Genomic DNA, 18,032 nt, shown 5'->3' on the forward strand with positions numbered 1-18,032 from the left:
GAGCATGAAGCTCCTGCCATTATAATGGAGAAGAAAGGTCAGGCTAAAAATAACAGGCCAAAAATCTGATAGAGCGAAGAGGTGGGGGGATTACCTAATCAGTGCTCTCTGTGCTGTGAGTTAAAGTATCCCGTTCATCAAACAGTACCTCATTAGTTCTCCGTCACTGCTTCGCTTTAGGCAGCGAATGACTTGATATAGTTGAGTTGTCATGTTTGCGCCAGTATTCAGATACATTGACTGAAGATTGTGGTTTAGTGGATTAATATCACTGCTGCATCTAAAAGAAGACGAAAGCAGAAAATGGAAACACTTTTACTTTAAGGGAATAAAAGCTGCAGCTGAGTTGGACATTTGGAGCCATTGTGCAAACCTCACCACACTTTTCATCTTCCTTTTACAACTGACTAAAGATGCTAAATGCTGATGGCCTGCTGACAGCATGCACATTATGTTTGAATCAACAGACCTAGCAGTGAGACCTAAATATGATCATTATTCCTGTAGCTGTTTCTTTCATTCTGTGTTGACCACTTAACAGTGTGTTACCTTTTCTCTTCATGTCCAGTCAGGATGCAGAATTCTGGGCTGATAAACCTGTATTTCAAACAAGTAACATTAAACATGAACATACGCAGTTTTATCATTATTATAGATTGATTGACAGGATTTTTAAGGCCAATATTAATATTTAGTGATTTTAAAACATGTGATTTGTTGGTTTATTTTTTTCAGACCCACAATAATAAACAGATTTTCCTAACACTTGTAATGTGTTGTATATATGAGTGCAGTTTAAAAATATCCTTTTTTATTGTTAGAAGTCATTGAATACTTTACTCTCTGTCTTTGTGTTGCCAGCAAAGGGAGGTTGCAGAGTGCCCTCTGGTGGACAAACTGTAAAACATCAGTATTAATTACGTGGTTGAAGGGTGTTTCTCCTGCCTGTCATACATACTGGGAAATGGTTAAAATAGCTCCTGTGCAGTCTGAGGTGCAAGACTAATTTTGAATATCTAGGCTAAACACTTGTGTTCTCCTCCAGCTATTCCAGAGTCACCTACAGGTTTGAGTCTTAAATAATTGAGTCATAGCATCGCCTCAGGCTCAAAATAGCTCCAGTTCTCAGGATGACTGTAGGTGGTGGGGTCTGCGTCTACTAAACACAGACCACGTGGGAAAAGGAAAAGACTGTTGCAGTCTTGGGTGACTGAGCCACTGACAGGTGTGTGTTGATATGCCGAGCTGCGTCTTCAAATACACCTCCGGTCACTGTCTTGTGCTGCAGTAGCATCAATTGTTAATGCATGCTGGCTGTTAACATTTAAACAACGCCTCGGTGTCTCGGTGGAGTGTCTTTGTATTTGAATTTTGAAATAATTTAAGTTGTATTAAAATCCTCTCTACATGTGATGAGGTGGTCCTGTTTCTGAGATCTGTTCAACATGTAATATTGGACCATCTGCTTCTTCAGCGTAGTGCTTCTCAAACACAGGGGTTATTGTCAGTTTCTTTTTTTCATACACACCAGTTCCTGTTTTCTGTCAATTAAATGCAGATCTTTTAACTTTAGACTAGGATTGATGTGCCCTCACGTGAAGGAGATGCTGTTGCTTAAGAAAGCATCAGTTATCTGTTTTTGCCATATGCTCTAACTGCTCTAACTCTTCATGTTCTGTATATCTTTGGTATACACGATTATCCCAGAGTTCATCCATGGCACGCCCGTCACTGTCTCAGGATGTTTTAAAGCATGGCAAATTCAGCTGTGTTGAGAGAGCCTGGTTTGAACGGGGCTGACTGGCTCCTGCGTTAAAGCTCTCTGTCTCTTTAAGCGGCACTCTGTTCGCTCACTATTGCTTGGCAACTGAAAGCCTGTGCAGCTCCCAAAGAAGTTAAATTGCATCAGTTGGCGATTAATATCTCAGCAGTGAGGCGGCCCTGTCAGGTGGTCTCTTATACCGAGTCAAAAATGCCTTTCTGTAGTCACCTGTTTCCTTACGCATCCTTCTCCTTTTATAAAATCTGTCGTAGTTTTCTGGTGGTTCCAGAAGCAGCTTAGTCGTCCTGTAGATCAATACTTTTCTCTGTCTCCACAACATAGAAGATTTTTGGAGGAAATTAATTTCCCCCTAAACACAGAGCTTTTCTAGCAGTTTCTTAACTAGTCAGATAACAAATCAAAGTATATGAAAGAGGCTCTGTGTGCTTAAAATATAGTATCCTGGGTTTTTCTGTTTTCCTGCTGCAGTAAAAGATACTTCACTCAAACCTGAGCTGAATCGAGTGTTTCATACTCGATTCAGCTCAGGTACAGTGCATGTGCATGTAGCTGTACTGAACTGTTACCCTCATGTAACTGTAGCCATGCTTGCTGATATGAGTGATTAAATACTGTAGTGTTTACACGTGTCAGTGTAACAGCTCTGCACATGTTGGCCGTCGCGTTTGCTCTGTGATAGAAATAAAGGCTCTCTTTAGAAGAAGCAGAGAGCCGGGTGAAATGCATGTGCGCGCACACACACACACACACACACACACACACACACACACACACACACACACACACACACACACACACACACACTCCACCCATGAAAAGTTGCATAGTTGTAAAAGCTCTTCATGAGTAGTTCCCCAGCTGCTCACAGAAAATGGAAAATCATCTTCAAGATCAGGAAACTGTCACATGACCAACATCAATACTGTGACCGTAGTGTTGGAAGTTGGCTTTCATTTCCTTTACGTACTACACTGGGTAGCCTTGGATGCTGCTGTGTAACAGCATTAAATAGTTTCTTCTCTGAAGAAATATTCTAGCATTACAAAATAGTAGAGGTGGGAATCACCATACATCCCACAATATGATATTATTGCAATTTTTTAAAATATTTTGCGATATTCAGATTCTGTACATAAAGGTTTATCAATATTCATTTTATCTAATATCAAAGTCTCACACTCAGTCTTTCTCTCATTTCAGTTTTATTGTTGACAAACTGAACGGTTTGTATTACAGTCTAGTCCAACTTAACTGAATGCAACCACCTGGTACAATTATAGCTATTCTGAACTATGCAATATGAAAACTATGCAGCCCCTTCAGCAACTGAAGAATTTGAAAGTAAATTAAAACAAAATATAATTTTACATTAAATAAAGTTTTAAACGTAATTAAAATAAAACATGTCTTAAATTAAAATAAGTAAACTGTCATGTTTATTGCTGCCAAAAACAAGTTAAACACATTTGGACAGTGTCAGGATTGTTGCTCAGAAAAAGGATCAACATGCTCTGAAGTCAGAGCACAAAAACCTTTTTTGTAACAAAATATCGATTTCTGCTGTCCCTGTATCGATACATTATTAGCAAACAAAATATCACGACACTGCACAGTATCGATTTTTTCCCCACCCCTACAAAATAGAGTGTTGGGTAACGTTTCCCTCAGACTGACACTTTCTCCAGAACCAAATAATTTCTTCCTGTAACAATCTTATTTTATGGCTGCTGCTACGAGAGCTTCAAAGCCAAAACAGCTCGTAAAACTACACAGACATCTACTTGATATTTTATACTCTTAAGGGTAAACGCTAAGTACGTTTTCTTTACAGGAATATCAGAGGTATTGGTTTGATACAGGATATGTCTCTTTAAGGAGAGAGTTATCTCAGCGTCATAGTATCTGTGAAAAGCAGCATCAGGTCAACAACTGCATTATGAGTGAGGACAAATGAAGTCCACCAACTCATCCTTCAGCCTCCCTCTGCCACCACCAGTGTTACGAGGGCATTGCTTATGACCTCATTAATGACGGTGTCTCTGCTGTGGCCCCCCCACCCCTGAGTTAGAGGCTTCTTCAACAACATGGACGCTCAGTTTTGAAACCAAAAGTCTTAAAAACAAACAAACACATAAACAGTCATTTATTACAGTTTTTATAAGCCATCAAATTGAACATCCACCCAGGATTAGATAAAGTCAGTGTGGCTGGTTTTCCAACTGTGAAACGAATCTAAGAAACACACGTGAGGCTCTGAGATTATTGCAAAAATCACAATCACACTTATTTTGGACAACATTGTAATTTCTGCATTATCTCAAAGCAAGGCGCTTCCTCTAAATTCCCACCTGATACGGAGACGGGACGAGCGGAGAGAGCTGACAAACGAGCGAGCAGTTAACACCATCCTAATTTTTGCAGTGCGCTGTTTTAAAAGTCACACATGGTGCACCTTTATCAAACACACAAGTGACCTAATAGAGACAGGCTGTCATTGCCTCCTCCACCTGTTGGGGCAGCAAAGATCCCACCTGGGTCGGAGGTATTTTTCACAGTAGCACAAACTTGTAATTGATAAAAACTAACAATGGCGACTGAGCTGCTCGGGCTTCAGTATCCATTCAACCTAATTATTTGTGTTAAAGTCGAGAGTAATTCCCGTCACAGCGCTGCCCGTGTTCCACTCTTAGACACGGGTCTAATCAGCAGGAAGTGGAAACACCTGTGCCGCCGTTAATGAGCCAGACTCGTATCTAAAAGCGCGCACCCGTGCCGCTGTTGTTTACCTTTCAGAGAAGAGCGCCGTGCTTCACGCTAATTACAAAGTGATGAGCTGAAAATGTGACAAATTAATGTGAAATTCTCGGCTGTCACCTTACGGTCATTTAAAATAGTGAAGCACGTTTAAAGGTGGCACAAAAATGCTTTAATATTGTTATTTATCACAAACCAAAGAGGCTGGTGCTCCGATAAACTGACTCACCTCAGGAAGTGAACAAGCCCTGATTACTCTTCCCTTAATCATAAACTCAGTACCACCCTGGGTGGACGAGAAACAGCCTGAATTAGCAAACTGTCTGCTGCACAGTCCCGTCACTTACTGTATTTTCCACTGTGTGGAGCACATTTGCATCAGGAGCATGGTTCTTGGTGGTGAGCACAAACAAACTGTTGGTGTTCGGTTGTTTGTTTAGTCACGAACATGAGATAAAGGGAAAATTAAACGTCTCCTTATGTAACAGAGGGGGGCTAATGAGCTCCTTTCTCCATTCCTCCCAGAAAGCATTAGCTTCAGGATTCGTAGAAGTGTGTCAGAATCACCCAACTCTGCTCAGCCATTAACGACACAAAACCCCAAACACAGTGAGTTTGTCTTCAACGTTGTCCCTGGAAGTGCATGCTTATTAATGCAGGAACGTCATCTTTAAGCTAAAGCCAATAAATGCAGGTATCTCTGAGGTCATGTGACCTTTGTGCCAACAAAACGAGCTTCTAACGTGCTCCAGTCATGTGAGTTTGGCCTGCAGTGTATATACGCCTCCTCGTTAACAGGTGGGCCGATCTGAGCAGTTATTAACATCTGTGTGTTTTTAAGAAACATTCACTATGAATTTGGATTTTTAACCATGTTTATTGCAAATGTGATGTTACGTTATCTGCTGGAATTAAAGCTACTAGAGCTCACTGCAAGGCAACTAGACAACTAGAACTAATTAAACTTGTTAGTTTCATAGTCCCACCAGGTGAAGGTATCGATCCCGCTCTGTGGAGCTGCTGGTGTGGGTGGAGCTGCTCTCTGCATGAATATATGGATCTACTTGCACATCTATAAAACTGGATGAGAAGGAGAAAGTTCCCCTAACCTGACTCATGGGGTCTGCTCCTGTCTCTGTGTACATGTTCTGTTAATTCAAGCTTCTGAGTCATGGATCTTTTAGCATACTGACTGGAAATGTACCTGCCAAATACAGGAGCAGGTAATAGTGAAGCCTTTATAACTGAGCGGTATTTGGTGGTAGACTGAAAATAGCATTTTGTTTTCATTAAAGGTATTGCTGTAATCGCAGAAATATAATATTTAGAATATGTGTTAACAGATGACTCAGTGTTTGCCACTCTGACCTTCAAATGCCACGACATTTCCTTGTTTTTCCTTGTGGCATCTATGACTGACTGTTACGCTGAGACAGGAATGGTAAAGAGCCAGTTTGACTGGATCTGTGGGCTACTGGCATGTGTCCATCTGGTAACATAACAGACTCCGTCATTAGGAAGTTTGATTTTTATGAAAAATTGCTTCTTTCCTTTAAGGGAATGACCCCAGAGCCCAGCAGTACTACTATAATACTATAAGACTACTAGTAGAAACTGCTGTTTGCTTCGCCTTCCAGCAGTTAATAAAAATGTATTTTTACCACACTGAAGTTTTATTTAACAAGTACAAATTTAACCCTGATGCAGAAAATAATTTTTCACAGGCTCAACACCTCTTAGTGACTATTTGTATTTGCAGGTTTTCAGTGCAGCCTCGTATAAGCTCTTTGTGACCAGTTTAACCTGTCGACTGTTCAGCTCATTTCAATGTTATTTATACAGCACCAAATCACAATCACACAACAACAGTCGCCTCAAGGTGCTTTATATTGTACAGTAGATCCTAGAATATTACACACAGAGAAAACCCAACAATCATATGACCCCCTATGAGCAGCACTTTGGCGACAGTGGGAAGGAAAAACTCCCTTTTAACAGGAAGAAACCTCCAGCAGAACCAGGCTCAGGGAGGGGCGGGGCCATCTGCTGTGATTGGTTGGGGAGAGAGAAGGCAGGATAAAGACATGCTGTGGAAGAGAGACAGAGATTAATAACAGATATGATGCAGTGCAGAGAGGTCTGTTAACACATAGTGAGTGAAGAAGAAACACCCAGTGCATCATGGGAATCCCCCAGCAGCCTACAACTAAGGGAGGATTCAGGGTCACCTGATCCAGCCCTAACTATACGCTTTAGCAAAAAGGAAAGTTTGGAGCTGTTTTAAACTGAAGGTTCTTCCTCATATTCTTCTTTTCAGGAACAAGTCTATAGCAGCTGTTTGTTTTTGTGGCTCTCCAAATCGAGCGATTTAGCCCCTCCCTTACTAAAATCTTAACAACCTCCCACTCCTCCACAATACAGGGAAAAGGTTATGAGCGAAAGAACGATATTGTAGTAAGAGCTTCATTATAACACAACCACACAAGCAATTAAATCCATTCTGTTTATCAATTAGACCCAAACCAGGCGGAGGTGCCAGACACGGCCTGGATTAATTACCGACTGCAATTAATTTTTTGGAGAGAGCGAACTTGGACAAGCGAACGGCAGATTGAGTCAGTGTTGCTGAACTCGCTCAGGCTCTCCTCCCCAGAGACACAACAGATAGCAGCAGAAAGACTCATTTGAATGTTTCCAGGATGCCAAGATATTAATTGGAAGTCAGCAGTGCGGATGTTTGGGTGAGATTGTCAGAGCTGTTATTCCTACGTGTCACAATTTGAAGGGGAGACTGCGTCACTCTTATTTATATATATTTTCAAAAACAATTCCCCTCTCGCCCCTGTGGGTGGTCCATCCTTCAAACTCGGGTCCTCTACCAGAGGCCTGGGAGCTTCACGGTCCTGCTCAGTATCCTAGCTGTTCCTGGGACTCTTCTGGACAAAGATCTCCGATGTTGTTCTTTCTCTCTCTCGATCGATCGATCGATAGATAGATATCTGGTAATGGGGTAATTTACGTTCCATAGAAAAACATTGTGTGTGTGTTCAGTTCCTGTGACAGTAGCTTTTATGTAAAACCGATGCAGATTAGCTTGACTGTGAGACTGGATGCAGCTACCATCTCTAAGGTTAAGGTTAAAGACAATGACTCTTAGCACAGAGTCACTCCGGCTCTTCTGTGTGCAGGTGAAGCAGATTATGGAGGAAGCAGTGACTAAGAAGTTTGTCCACGAAGACAGCAGCCACATCATCGCTCTCTGCAGTGAGTACTCTTCCTTTTCTCTCGTTTTCCACCACATGTACAGTTGTGTGTCTTCACAGGATGTTGCATCGACTTATAGTGATTGTCTGGATTTGATCAAAACTGTAATTGCTGCGGTGATGACACATTTTCACGTCAATATAATTTTCATTCCCTCCTGTAAAATGTTCTCACTAAACATAATTTAGCATCACCCTTCCCATCAGTGCCTCTCTCTCTCTCTCTCTCACACACACACACACACACACACACACACACACACACACACACACACACACACACACACACACACACACACACACACACACACACACTCAAACTTGTTGAACTCCTTACCAGGTGACTTCTGCTGCTTCTCCATCAAGGACTTCCTTTGACGTCACTGTGACTGTGCTGCTGTCTCAGTGGAACGTTAGTAATCACAATGGAGATAATGGAAACCTAATTTCATAGAGAGGCTGTACAAAACCCAAGCTTTCTAAGCCTGTCTGTGTGCAAGTGTGTGTGTGGCCGGACACAGGGGGGTTGCCCCTCCTGACCGGCTTGTTGAGCTTGCAGTACTGTATGAGTCACAGCTTCCATGCTGGTTACAAAGCTGCCTCCGCCTATAGCTGCAGATCAGCCAAGTCACCGATCTCACAGCCAAAGCTTCTCTTTCTTGGGATAAAGATATATAACTGCACCATAACTCGAATAAAATACATGCGTTTTAAAATTTTATCTGAATATGACAAATGCTGCCAAAGAGGTTTTGGCCTCTGACTATTTAATTAAATGTCCAAATATAACAGAAAACGTAGAGACTTCTGATAAGTCTGGGTCGTTGCTTTATTCTCTGACCCAAAACATCCGTCACTCCTGATGAAGAACTACCTCCAGAAGACCAAAGTGAGTCTTACTGACTGGCCTGCACAAAACCCCGACCTGTGAACTGAAGACCAAGGTCTGTGCCAGAAGAGCAGCTTGTGAGACAAGGATCAGAAATCATTTGCTGTGGTTCAGAGCATTTGTGAAATATGTATTTAAAAAAATACATGTTCATAGTGGGACTAATAATTCTGCAGATACAAGCAGTGGAAATGAGATTCATCTCAAGGGTAGGTGGGGTATTTTAGGGGGGTGGGGGTCACGGTGCTACTCCTTCACATCAGGAGAGTCATTTAGGATGTTCAGGCGAGGTGTTTCTGGTCTGTCCTATCGGAAATCCTTGTTTCCACGGTTCTCTGTCTCCCTGAATATGAACAGCAGATAAAATCTAAACCCAAGAGCAGGAGTTGGTATATGGACGTCACTCTTTCTTTTAAACATATCAGAAATCGTGTGTCCACTGGGTGTTACCTGGTGGCTTGCTGGCTGCCATTCATTCATCCAGTTATTCCTCATCTGGCAGAGCTTTTCCCCCTAAACGGATGCTCCCTGAGCGTATTTCCATCTCTTCATGTCTTCTCAGCCTCAGTAACTGTAACCTGCACGCTGTCTCATCTCCTGTCACATTTCTCTCCCCCTCTGCTCTCCTGTCCATTTGTCCTGTCCCCCTCCTCACGCATCTATATGTGTAAGAAAAATGATATTTCATATATATGCTACTTTAACCTTTATTATTATAAATGCTTTACAGAGACTGAAATGAAAAGAAAAGGCTTTTTTTTAATTAAAAGTTGAATTTTCTCAAATGAAACTAAGTAGTCGGCGTCTCGATGGATGGCCACGGTTCAGCCTGGCAGGACCTTAGATGATGCCTGAGGACTGACAGCTGCCTGCTGGTAAAATTCCCCAGGTGTCTGGATCGCACGTCAGCTGCTTGTCCGCTTTGTTGACCGAACCAAAGAACCACCTCTTTGACTTAAGATGTAGTAATAAGATCATCCTTTCCACACCCACACAAGCAGCGACACCAGTGATAACACGAGTGGCACTGCTGTCAGGTGCACAGTGGGGGAACGCTGTAGTATAAGAGAAGTGACTCAGACTGCACATGCTGGTTGTTCAGCCTTAAGTAACCTTGGCACTATCGATTTCTTCTCCTTTATTCTTATTAGTTTGCATTAAGCCCCACGTCCACAGGATTATCACTGACTGACGAGGACCAGAAGTCTTCATGATAAAACTGTGAATCCGTCCTTTTGGATTCATAGGAGGATTGTTCAATCCAGTTAATCCAGTCTGGTTATTCTGTCTCAGTTAGAATTCCTCAGTATTATGGATGATGCAGTGTTGTTCCTCCTCAGCCACAGGCAGCTGATTTTCAGGAGATCATCCCTGACTCCTTTAGCCCACATGTTAAAGTGTAAAGTCTTCTCATGTATCAGAACTGATTCAACCTTTAGTGCGACAATAAAGTCGTTTTTGACATTGAGACAGTTTTCAGTCACGTGCGGGGAAAGCTTTAAAGTAGAGAGTGTGGCTGTGTTAAAGAAGGGAAGCAGCCTGAAGTATGAGAATGCGTCATTAAAATGTTCTGTTTACAACCTGCGGTCAGAGTTTTGCAGCCCACACTTTAAAAATGCTGCACTCTTCAGTGCTCCATGAAACCTGCTCTAATCACTTGTCATTTGAAAATTTCCAATGTCCTTTCATACGTCAGCGACACATCCACCTTACTTTCATGTTGGCAAAGAGAAGGAAGAACGGCTGCTGAGTGAAACACTGCCATTGCAGCGTTCTCAATAATCCTTGACATGAACGCCGAGTCTGGCCGAGTGCTCAGATTTGCACGTCCAGAGGTGCGAAAGGACCCGACCTTAAAGGCCAGGGAGGAATTACAGCTATTGTCATGTTTAAAATGCAGGAAGGTCAATTTTTGAAACGTTGTGTTGATAGATTTTTAAACTTTCTAGTTTTTTCCAGCCACTAAATGATCCTCATTTCCTGTGCCAAAGTAAACCAGGCAGTAACTACATGATGTTGCTGCACATGTACGTGCTTCTTCCTTTTCGAGGTCGAGCTGCTTCAGCACAGAGCGTACTGCTGGGAAGGACGAACTGCTGAAACCAGATCATTTCTCTGAGATGTGCTGACATTTAAAGATAATAGCAGCCTGTTCTCTAATGTTGGTGCACACACACTGGATCATGCAAATTTCTCATCCACCGTCTTCACTTGATCCAACATTTGTCTTCAGAACAGCCAGAACCATGTTTGACCTCATCCAAGCTGTGGGAGTGCATGTCCTTCTAACTGCTGATGTGAGAAGAGGGCGCTGTGGAAATTAAACTGTCAGCCTTAGTTTTAATCATAACTCTTCAAGACAGCACCCAGAGGCGAGGTCTCTCACCTGTCACTGCTGGGCTGGAATGACGTTGTTGAAACAGGCGCTAAAGTCTCGGCAGCGCTGCGCTGCTAACTCAACAAAGCTAAGTGAACTCGACTAATCGAGCAGATGAGATTAAAAGTAAAGGAAGTTTTACACAGTAACATAGATGGTTTTATTTAAAACATTGTGGCCTGTTACATAATAACTGGTATGTAGTTTTAGAAAAATAAGTGAATCGATAGATCTGAAGTAGGAGAGTAGGAAAAAACGTTTCTTAGCTTCCTTTTTAAAAACCTTACCCGTATTCTGAGCTGCATTTCTCAATGACTGGTATATTTGGGATTTTGACATCCCATCAGTAACAATTTATATCAAGCTGTTATTCTTTAAAAGCCTGTTTTATGCTAACTGCACTGCAGTGGTTTCTATGAATGTAGCGGAAAGTTTTACTTTTGTTCGAGTCTATTTTTCCCGTTTATTCCCGTCACCGTAAATGAATGGTGGCAATAAAAGGGAAGCACAGCAGTAACTATGCTACTCTAATTAATTTCTTAGAGCCAAATGCATGATGTGATCAGTCAGTGTCTCTAAAATCTGCTCAAGTGATTTTAGACAGAGCCTGAAGCATCTCATAACGTTATCTGGAGCTGCTGATGGTTGAAACGGTTGCTTATTAGATATATGGGCTTGGACAGTGCAAGTGTGTGGTTTCTCTTTTATTTAATAAAGCAGATCTTTAAGGAAGAGTAATTATTTTTGTTAGACCTTAGCAGCGGCACACAGCAGTCCGGATTGTTTTCAAGCCAGCCTTGGAAGAGACAGGACAGTGGTGGAAATGTGATGTAATCATATTTACATATTTGGGGGTTTAGCACTCATTAAAATAAATGGAACTGGCTTTAATTTGACACCAGTGGCCACATAGTTAGTTAGAGCTCAAAAACTGATTCTAAGCGATATCTTTAGGCTCTTTGTTAGTGTCAGGCTGTTTCTTTAGTTGAATCTACCAATAAAAACCAAAGATGTTTCAGGCCTAAACAAAAACAAACTCTCTGCAGCAGATGAACAGTATGTGAAAGTGATATCCTTCAAAAATAGGACCTGACACAGTTGGTCTCATAGGAAGGGTGTCCATCAGCAAGTCATTCTAAAGGATGAGAAACAGGGAAAAGGCTGAGGTATTCCAAATTATATAAGAACTGAAATTCAGTGGGTTTGTTCTTTATCCTGTCTTCCTTCTCTCACAGCAGATGGCCCCGCCCCTCCCTGTGCCTGGTTCTGCTGGAGGTTTCTTCCTGTTAAAAGGGAGTTTTTCCTTCCCACTGTCACCAAAGTGCTGCTCATAGGGGGTCATATGATTGTTGGGTTTTTCTCTGTATGTATTGTTGTAGGGTCTACCTCACAATATAAAGCACCTTGAGGTGACTGACAGAACTCTTCCTGAAGATTTTTGAAAGAAATTGCAAGAAAGCTCAGCTAGGCCGTTCAGATCATGTTGAAGAATAAAGGTGGTCTTACCAAATATTAATGTCCAATCTTGTTGGGATCGTGCAAACTCTGCTTTTGCTTTTACATCTGGACATGTTTCAATAAATTAATGATTAAATTAATGAAAAACTAAAGAAATGAGAGCTGGCTAAAGATTTTCACAGTAGTGTCCTCACGATTTTGCTGCTTATATCTCACACAAAAATGATTTGAAAATTGTCTTCGACCCACACACTGCACTGAAACCTGTTTTCTATGCGCCGCTACTGTAGTGTACGCGTCAGCTTCCTCTCTGATGTTTGCATGAAGTTTTGTGACACAAGTGGCTGTTACTGACTGTACAAATCTGCTGTGTGCCCACACGACCCCATCAAGGAAATTACTATTTGACCCTGTTGCACCTTTAATGTGCGCTCGGCCCACAGATGCGCAAATGTGTTAATGTGTGTATGTGAGCGAGAGGCAGAGAGAGAGCGTGCTTATAATATGCCAGCTCATGGAGTGTGTCGTGAGATGCACATGCACACCTATGCCTTACTGTTACAGAGACTGAGGACATTTCACTTTCTTCATGCAGCTAAAATATTCCAGTGTATAAGCAGTTGGTAATATAATCCGGTGCAGATGCTCCCTCTTCACTGTAATGTCCTAAACTGCTGCAAATGTTACATAGAGTCTGTAGAGTCGAGTGGCCTGGTCAGACCCTGTCATGTTCATCTCATCACTCCTGGGCTGAAAGCCCACAGGCTAAATAAGTGACGTCAGCGTAATGCAGGCTGATTATCAACCTCTACAGCTCAGGGGTTCTCAGGAAAGGTGAAAGGTAAAAGGTCAGGTGGTAATGATAAGTAATGATCTCTGCAAATGAATGAGTCACGAGGCTCTGTTAACATCTACTGATGAAGGCCACTGTTTTTATTATTAAAAGCCAACAGGAAGCACTTTGTTATTTTGGTGGAGAGGGACTATTAACCAAACAAAGAATACGTATTTCATAATTATTTAATTTTTATGGAAACTGCCAAGAAGGTGTTTGATGTATCCTTTGGACAGAGAAGAGAAGACAAGCAGACTCGGTGGTGGAATGAAGAAGTACGGGAAAGTGAAGGGAAGGAAGAGGTTAGCATTGAAAGGTGTGATAGCCGGGGAGCTAAAGTAGAGAAGAGCTACTGGGAGGCTGCGTGTACAGCAAAGAGAGAGGTGGCAAAGACGTACAGTGAACTGAATATGAGGCAGAAGAAAGGAGACGTTCATCAACAAGGCTGATGTGAAGAGTTGTAGTAACTACAGAGGGATAAAGATGATGTGCCATGAAGATATGGGAAAGAGTAGTTCAAGCGAGGTTAAGAGGAAAGGTGACGATCAGCAAGCAGCACCATGGTGTCGTTCTGAGAAGAAGCACTACAGATGTGATGTTTACTGTGAGAGTGTTGATGGAGAAGTATAGAGAAGGTCGGACACAGCAAGACGATGCTGAGGGAAGATACAGGGGTGGGGGTGAAAGTACATCGGGCATCTGTTCTGGTTGAGTTATGCACCAGATAAAAGAGAAATGAAAGTAGACGCGAGACAGAATGCATGCAATTGAACGAGAGGGGGGGCAGATGAGCCGGTGAAGATGCAAATAGGTGAGGCAGTGAAGGTGGACGAGTTTAAAAACCTGGGGTCAGCCGCTAAAGGCAGAGGACGGTGCACGAGAGAGGTGACCAGTATAGGCAGGATGATTGTGGGACCTGCTCTGATGTATGGAGTCGGTGGCAATGACAAAAAGACAGGAAGACCAGGATGGACAAGAGTGGAAATGAGTGCATCAGAGGGGTTTGGAGATAACGTTAGACTGAGGAGGGATATCGAGTATGAAGCTGTCACGCCGGAGAAAAAGAGAAAGACCATAGAGAAGATTCATAGATGATACCATCCCTAAAGCAGCAGCTGACATCTTGTGTGACTGACCTTTCTGATACAAATGAAAACAGAAATACTTGAAGAGTTGATGCACAAAGTACCCATTGTGTTTAAGTGGCCTGTCGGGACTCTTGTTGGGTCCTCCTCCATCCCCTCCACAAGACCCAGAGCTCATTAGAGAGAAGGAAACTTGATGCAAAGACATTTCTTTAGTGCACTTCCTCTTCCTTTCCTTGCATTGATATTAATGAGCCATTCAGCTTGGCTGACCAAAGAATTTCAGTGGGAGCTGGTGTCAGCCCTGGTATCTACTGCAGTTATACATAGACATAGTTATACAACAGTCAACTCCAACCACACAGTGAGACTAGCCAACAAACATCCTGTGCGTTTCTATGTGTAGGAGTCCAGAACGTCTAAACAACCTTCAGACCGATAATATAACTCTCCCTCATTAGCCTCCTGGATGGGGGAGTCGAGTTGTGCAAAGTGTGATTTCTGTTTTGTGAAAAGCATTACTTGTTATGGTGTCATACGTATTAGCCGTGTGTGTGTGTGTGTGTGTGTGTGCATTCAACACACAAAATCTCAAAAGAAAATCGTGCCCAGGACTGGGCACTGCGCATGTGTTTATAAAAAGAGATGCTAAGAAATTGTCTTGACATTAAACCAGAACATTTTGTTTTTAATATTAAAATGTAACTGCTTTCACACTGTCTTTAAAATATAAATACACATGCTAATAAATCAAACCTTCTCGTAACCTCTGTGTACACATACTGAATTTGGCTGTGGGGGGGGCACAACACTTGACGGATTATTGAAAGCAGCTGCACTGGACCTTAAAACACTGGCAACCTATTGCCTCAATTTTGCCAGTTGATGAACTGAAAAGTAAAACATTTTCAAATATTTGATATTTTGGTTTAGGTTTTATATTTTCTTATTTATGTTTCCAATTCAGTTTTATTTATATGTCACCAAATCATAACAACTTAAAAGCAAGGTAAAGACCCCACAATGTAATAGTTATGGCTGTAATTCCAGTATATACTACATCTTCCATAATTAAATATTGGTGTGATAGTTTCATCTTTCTCACACACTGAGACCTTTTTGTAGGGCGGCTCGATTATGGCAAAAATGATAATCACGATTATTTTCACTGACATTGAGATCTCGATTATTTGACGATATTTATTTAACAATAACAATGTGTTGAATAATGACTTTAAAAAATAATATAAAATAGTGTGTAAATACCGATAACAGTGCAAATGTTTGCAATATAAGAAATAAATGAAAAATGTGAACATCTATGTTTAGTGAACTTTGCAGTGTTGCTCTGTGGTGCAGCTACACCGTAGCAAAGTTTACACACTGTGTCTACTTGATCCACGTCTGACTGCCAACCCATTTGCCACACGGAGCAGCGCGAGAGTAAACCACGAGGGAGGGGCTAATAATCGGCTCGGTCATTTTTAATGATTATCGAAAGCCCAGATCGTAATCGAGATTAAAATTCGATTAATTGAGCAGCCCTACCTTTTTGTGTTTGCTGATATTTATTGAGCTGTTTGAAACGCATTCTAATTATCTGCCACTTAAAACACGTTACTCCTCTTCTGTTCACTCAGCAGTAGCTGTCAGTCTTTAGTGCTAGATATGAGTGCTGGGACTGGATTTATTTACGTATGCACTATGACTGCCCTGCAAGGATCCAGTATCTCACTGGGATACCATCTGGATGCAGCACATGACAGACTGACTCTTTCGCTACTGTTTTGCATTAGAACCTGTCTGTCAGATTTAAGGTGCTAGAACACCATTCAGGATTGCACCGTTCCACTAATCCACTGATTAAAACCAAAGAGCAACAGAAGAATACATAACTGAAATCAGCAGTGGGAATAGAGACTCGTCATACGAGATTATTTGGGGCCTACAGAGCAAAGCATGTACCTTTGTTACAGAGCAGTTATCACCAGAGAAAAGTCATGTACGACTCGGTACTGAGAGACTTCTAATGCTGAGGTCTGAGTGCTATCTCCCCCTTACCCTAACCAGTGCCATGTTTTTGGGAAAAAAAAAATCCTGTCCACACATGCAGTTTTGAAAAAATATCTTTGTTCACATGTAAATGCAAAAAACTAAGTCAAACGCTGTCAACATGCTAAAGCAACAGGTGGCGATGTAATCCTAACCATGTAGAAATGTTGGCCAATCAGAACTGTGGAAGCCTGAGAGGGAAAGAGTAAAGAAAGACCACCGACCTGATCTCGTCCAAAACCAATGTTGGCGTCAGGATTTGGGTTGTGAGAGTGTCTGTGCTGAAGCCACGTCTGAAGTTCACTCTCTCTGTCTTTCTAAATGGAGGGACAGTAACTGTGTGTAAAAACTGCAGATGGTCAGATTGACAGCAACAGTATTTTGTCCACCATTGGAGAAATTCATCTGCAATAACGTGGTGCACAGCGTGACGTCAAGACAGGCGCACACCTTTGACATCGCATGACTAAATCTCTGTTTTCTGTACACACGTAAACACAAAGACGGAGTTTTCGAAACTCTGCACCCTGGCAGGAGTTTTTAAAAATCTCTTCTTTCAGTGATTCGAAACGCCGTTTACGTGTGGACAAAAGGCCCAAACGCATAGAAAAAAAATGCCCGTGTACGTGTGGACGCAGCCGTAAACTGTTTTTTTTCTTGATTGCAAAGACTTGAGAAAAACAATTGTCCAAATCCAAAAAGAACATAGTCTGGTAACCTGGGTTTATGGTTATTACTGATGATGCCTCAGGCCTGACAGGGTTAATGATGGAGATGATGTTTCCCAGTTATTACAGTTGTCCCATACTCCTCATAGATGATGTTATCTTCCATTAAAAGCTGACCTGTACAGATTGTCAGTGGGTCTGTGTTGAGCACAGTTGCAGGCCTGTTTTGAATATCAGTCTTTCATCGTATAGACCTGATTCTGACCGCCTTACAGACAGGTCTTTGTTCTGGCCTCTCAGATTTTATGACTTTTTCAATGCTGCTTTGAATGGCCTTAAAATGTGTACAGATGTGCTTCTACATGTATCCTCTGCACCAATTAAATAACCAACGTTTAACATATGTGCAAAAACCTGACAAAACTTCACAAACTTATGATGATAAAGACATGTCAAGAAATGTCCCATGTTGTTTTTTACCAGCATTGAAAGTCTAAGAACAGCTTGATAGTCTGACCGACTACAGTCAAAACTGAAGACCAGTTCAGCCTGTTCAGCTATACTCATGACCAGGTAGCTGAATTGTTTGCCAATTTGTACTAATTTTTTACATTTGTTTGGTTTTAATGGAGAGCAACAGAATGAAAATCCATAAAAACCAAATAACTCGATGTGTATGTCATTGAGGAAATAAGTATTTGATTCCAAAGCAAAGCCTGACCTAGTATTGGGTGGAGAAACCCTTGTTGGCAAGCACAGTGGTAAGGTGTTTCTTGTAGTTGGTCACCAGGAGGGATTTTGGCCCATTGCTCTTTGCAGAAACTCTAAAGTCTTTAGGTTGCTGCTTCATTGGCAAACGTAAGACAAG

General features: G+C 41.8%; 1 protein-coding gene across 4 annotated transcripts in view; it reads left to right on the plus strand.

The window, feature by feature from the left end:
- sgsm2 (small G protein signaling modulator 2) overlaps positions 1-18,032 on the plus strand; it is a 109,061-nt gene that overhangs the window by 1,471 nt on the left and 89,558 nt on the right. For all 4 annotated transcript variants that reach the window (XR_014888271.1, XM_085244733.1, XM_085244735.1 and 1 more), the window contains exon 2: positions 7,726-7,801. Coding sequence is in view for 3 of the 4 variants with exons in the window: in XM_085244733.1 (XP_085100859.1) it covers positions 7,726-7,801 (76 nt within the window). In the remaining variant the exon portion in view is untranslated. The remainder of the gene's footprint in view (positions 1-7,725; positions 7,802-18,032) is intronic.

This window comes from Mchenga conophoros, linkage group LG14 (genome assembly GCF_057382185.1).
Source record: "Mchenga conophoros isolate Kocher_MC1m ecotype Shallow Benthic linkage group LG14, M_conophoros_male_GT1.1, whole genome shotgun sequence".
NCBI classification, from domain to species: Eukaryota; Metazoa; Chordata; class Actinopteri; order Cichliformes; family Cichlidae; genus Mchenga; species Mchenga conophoros.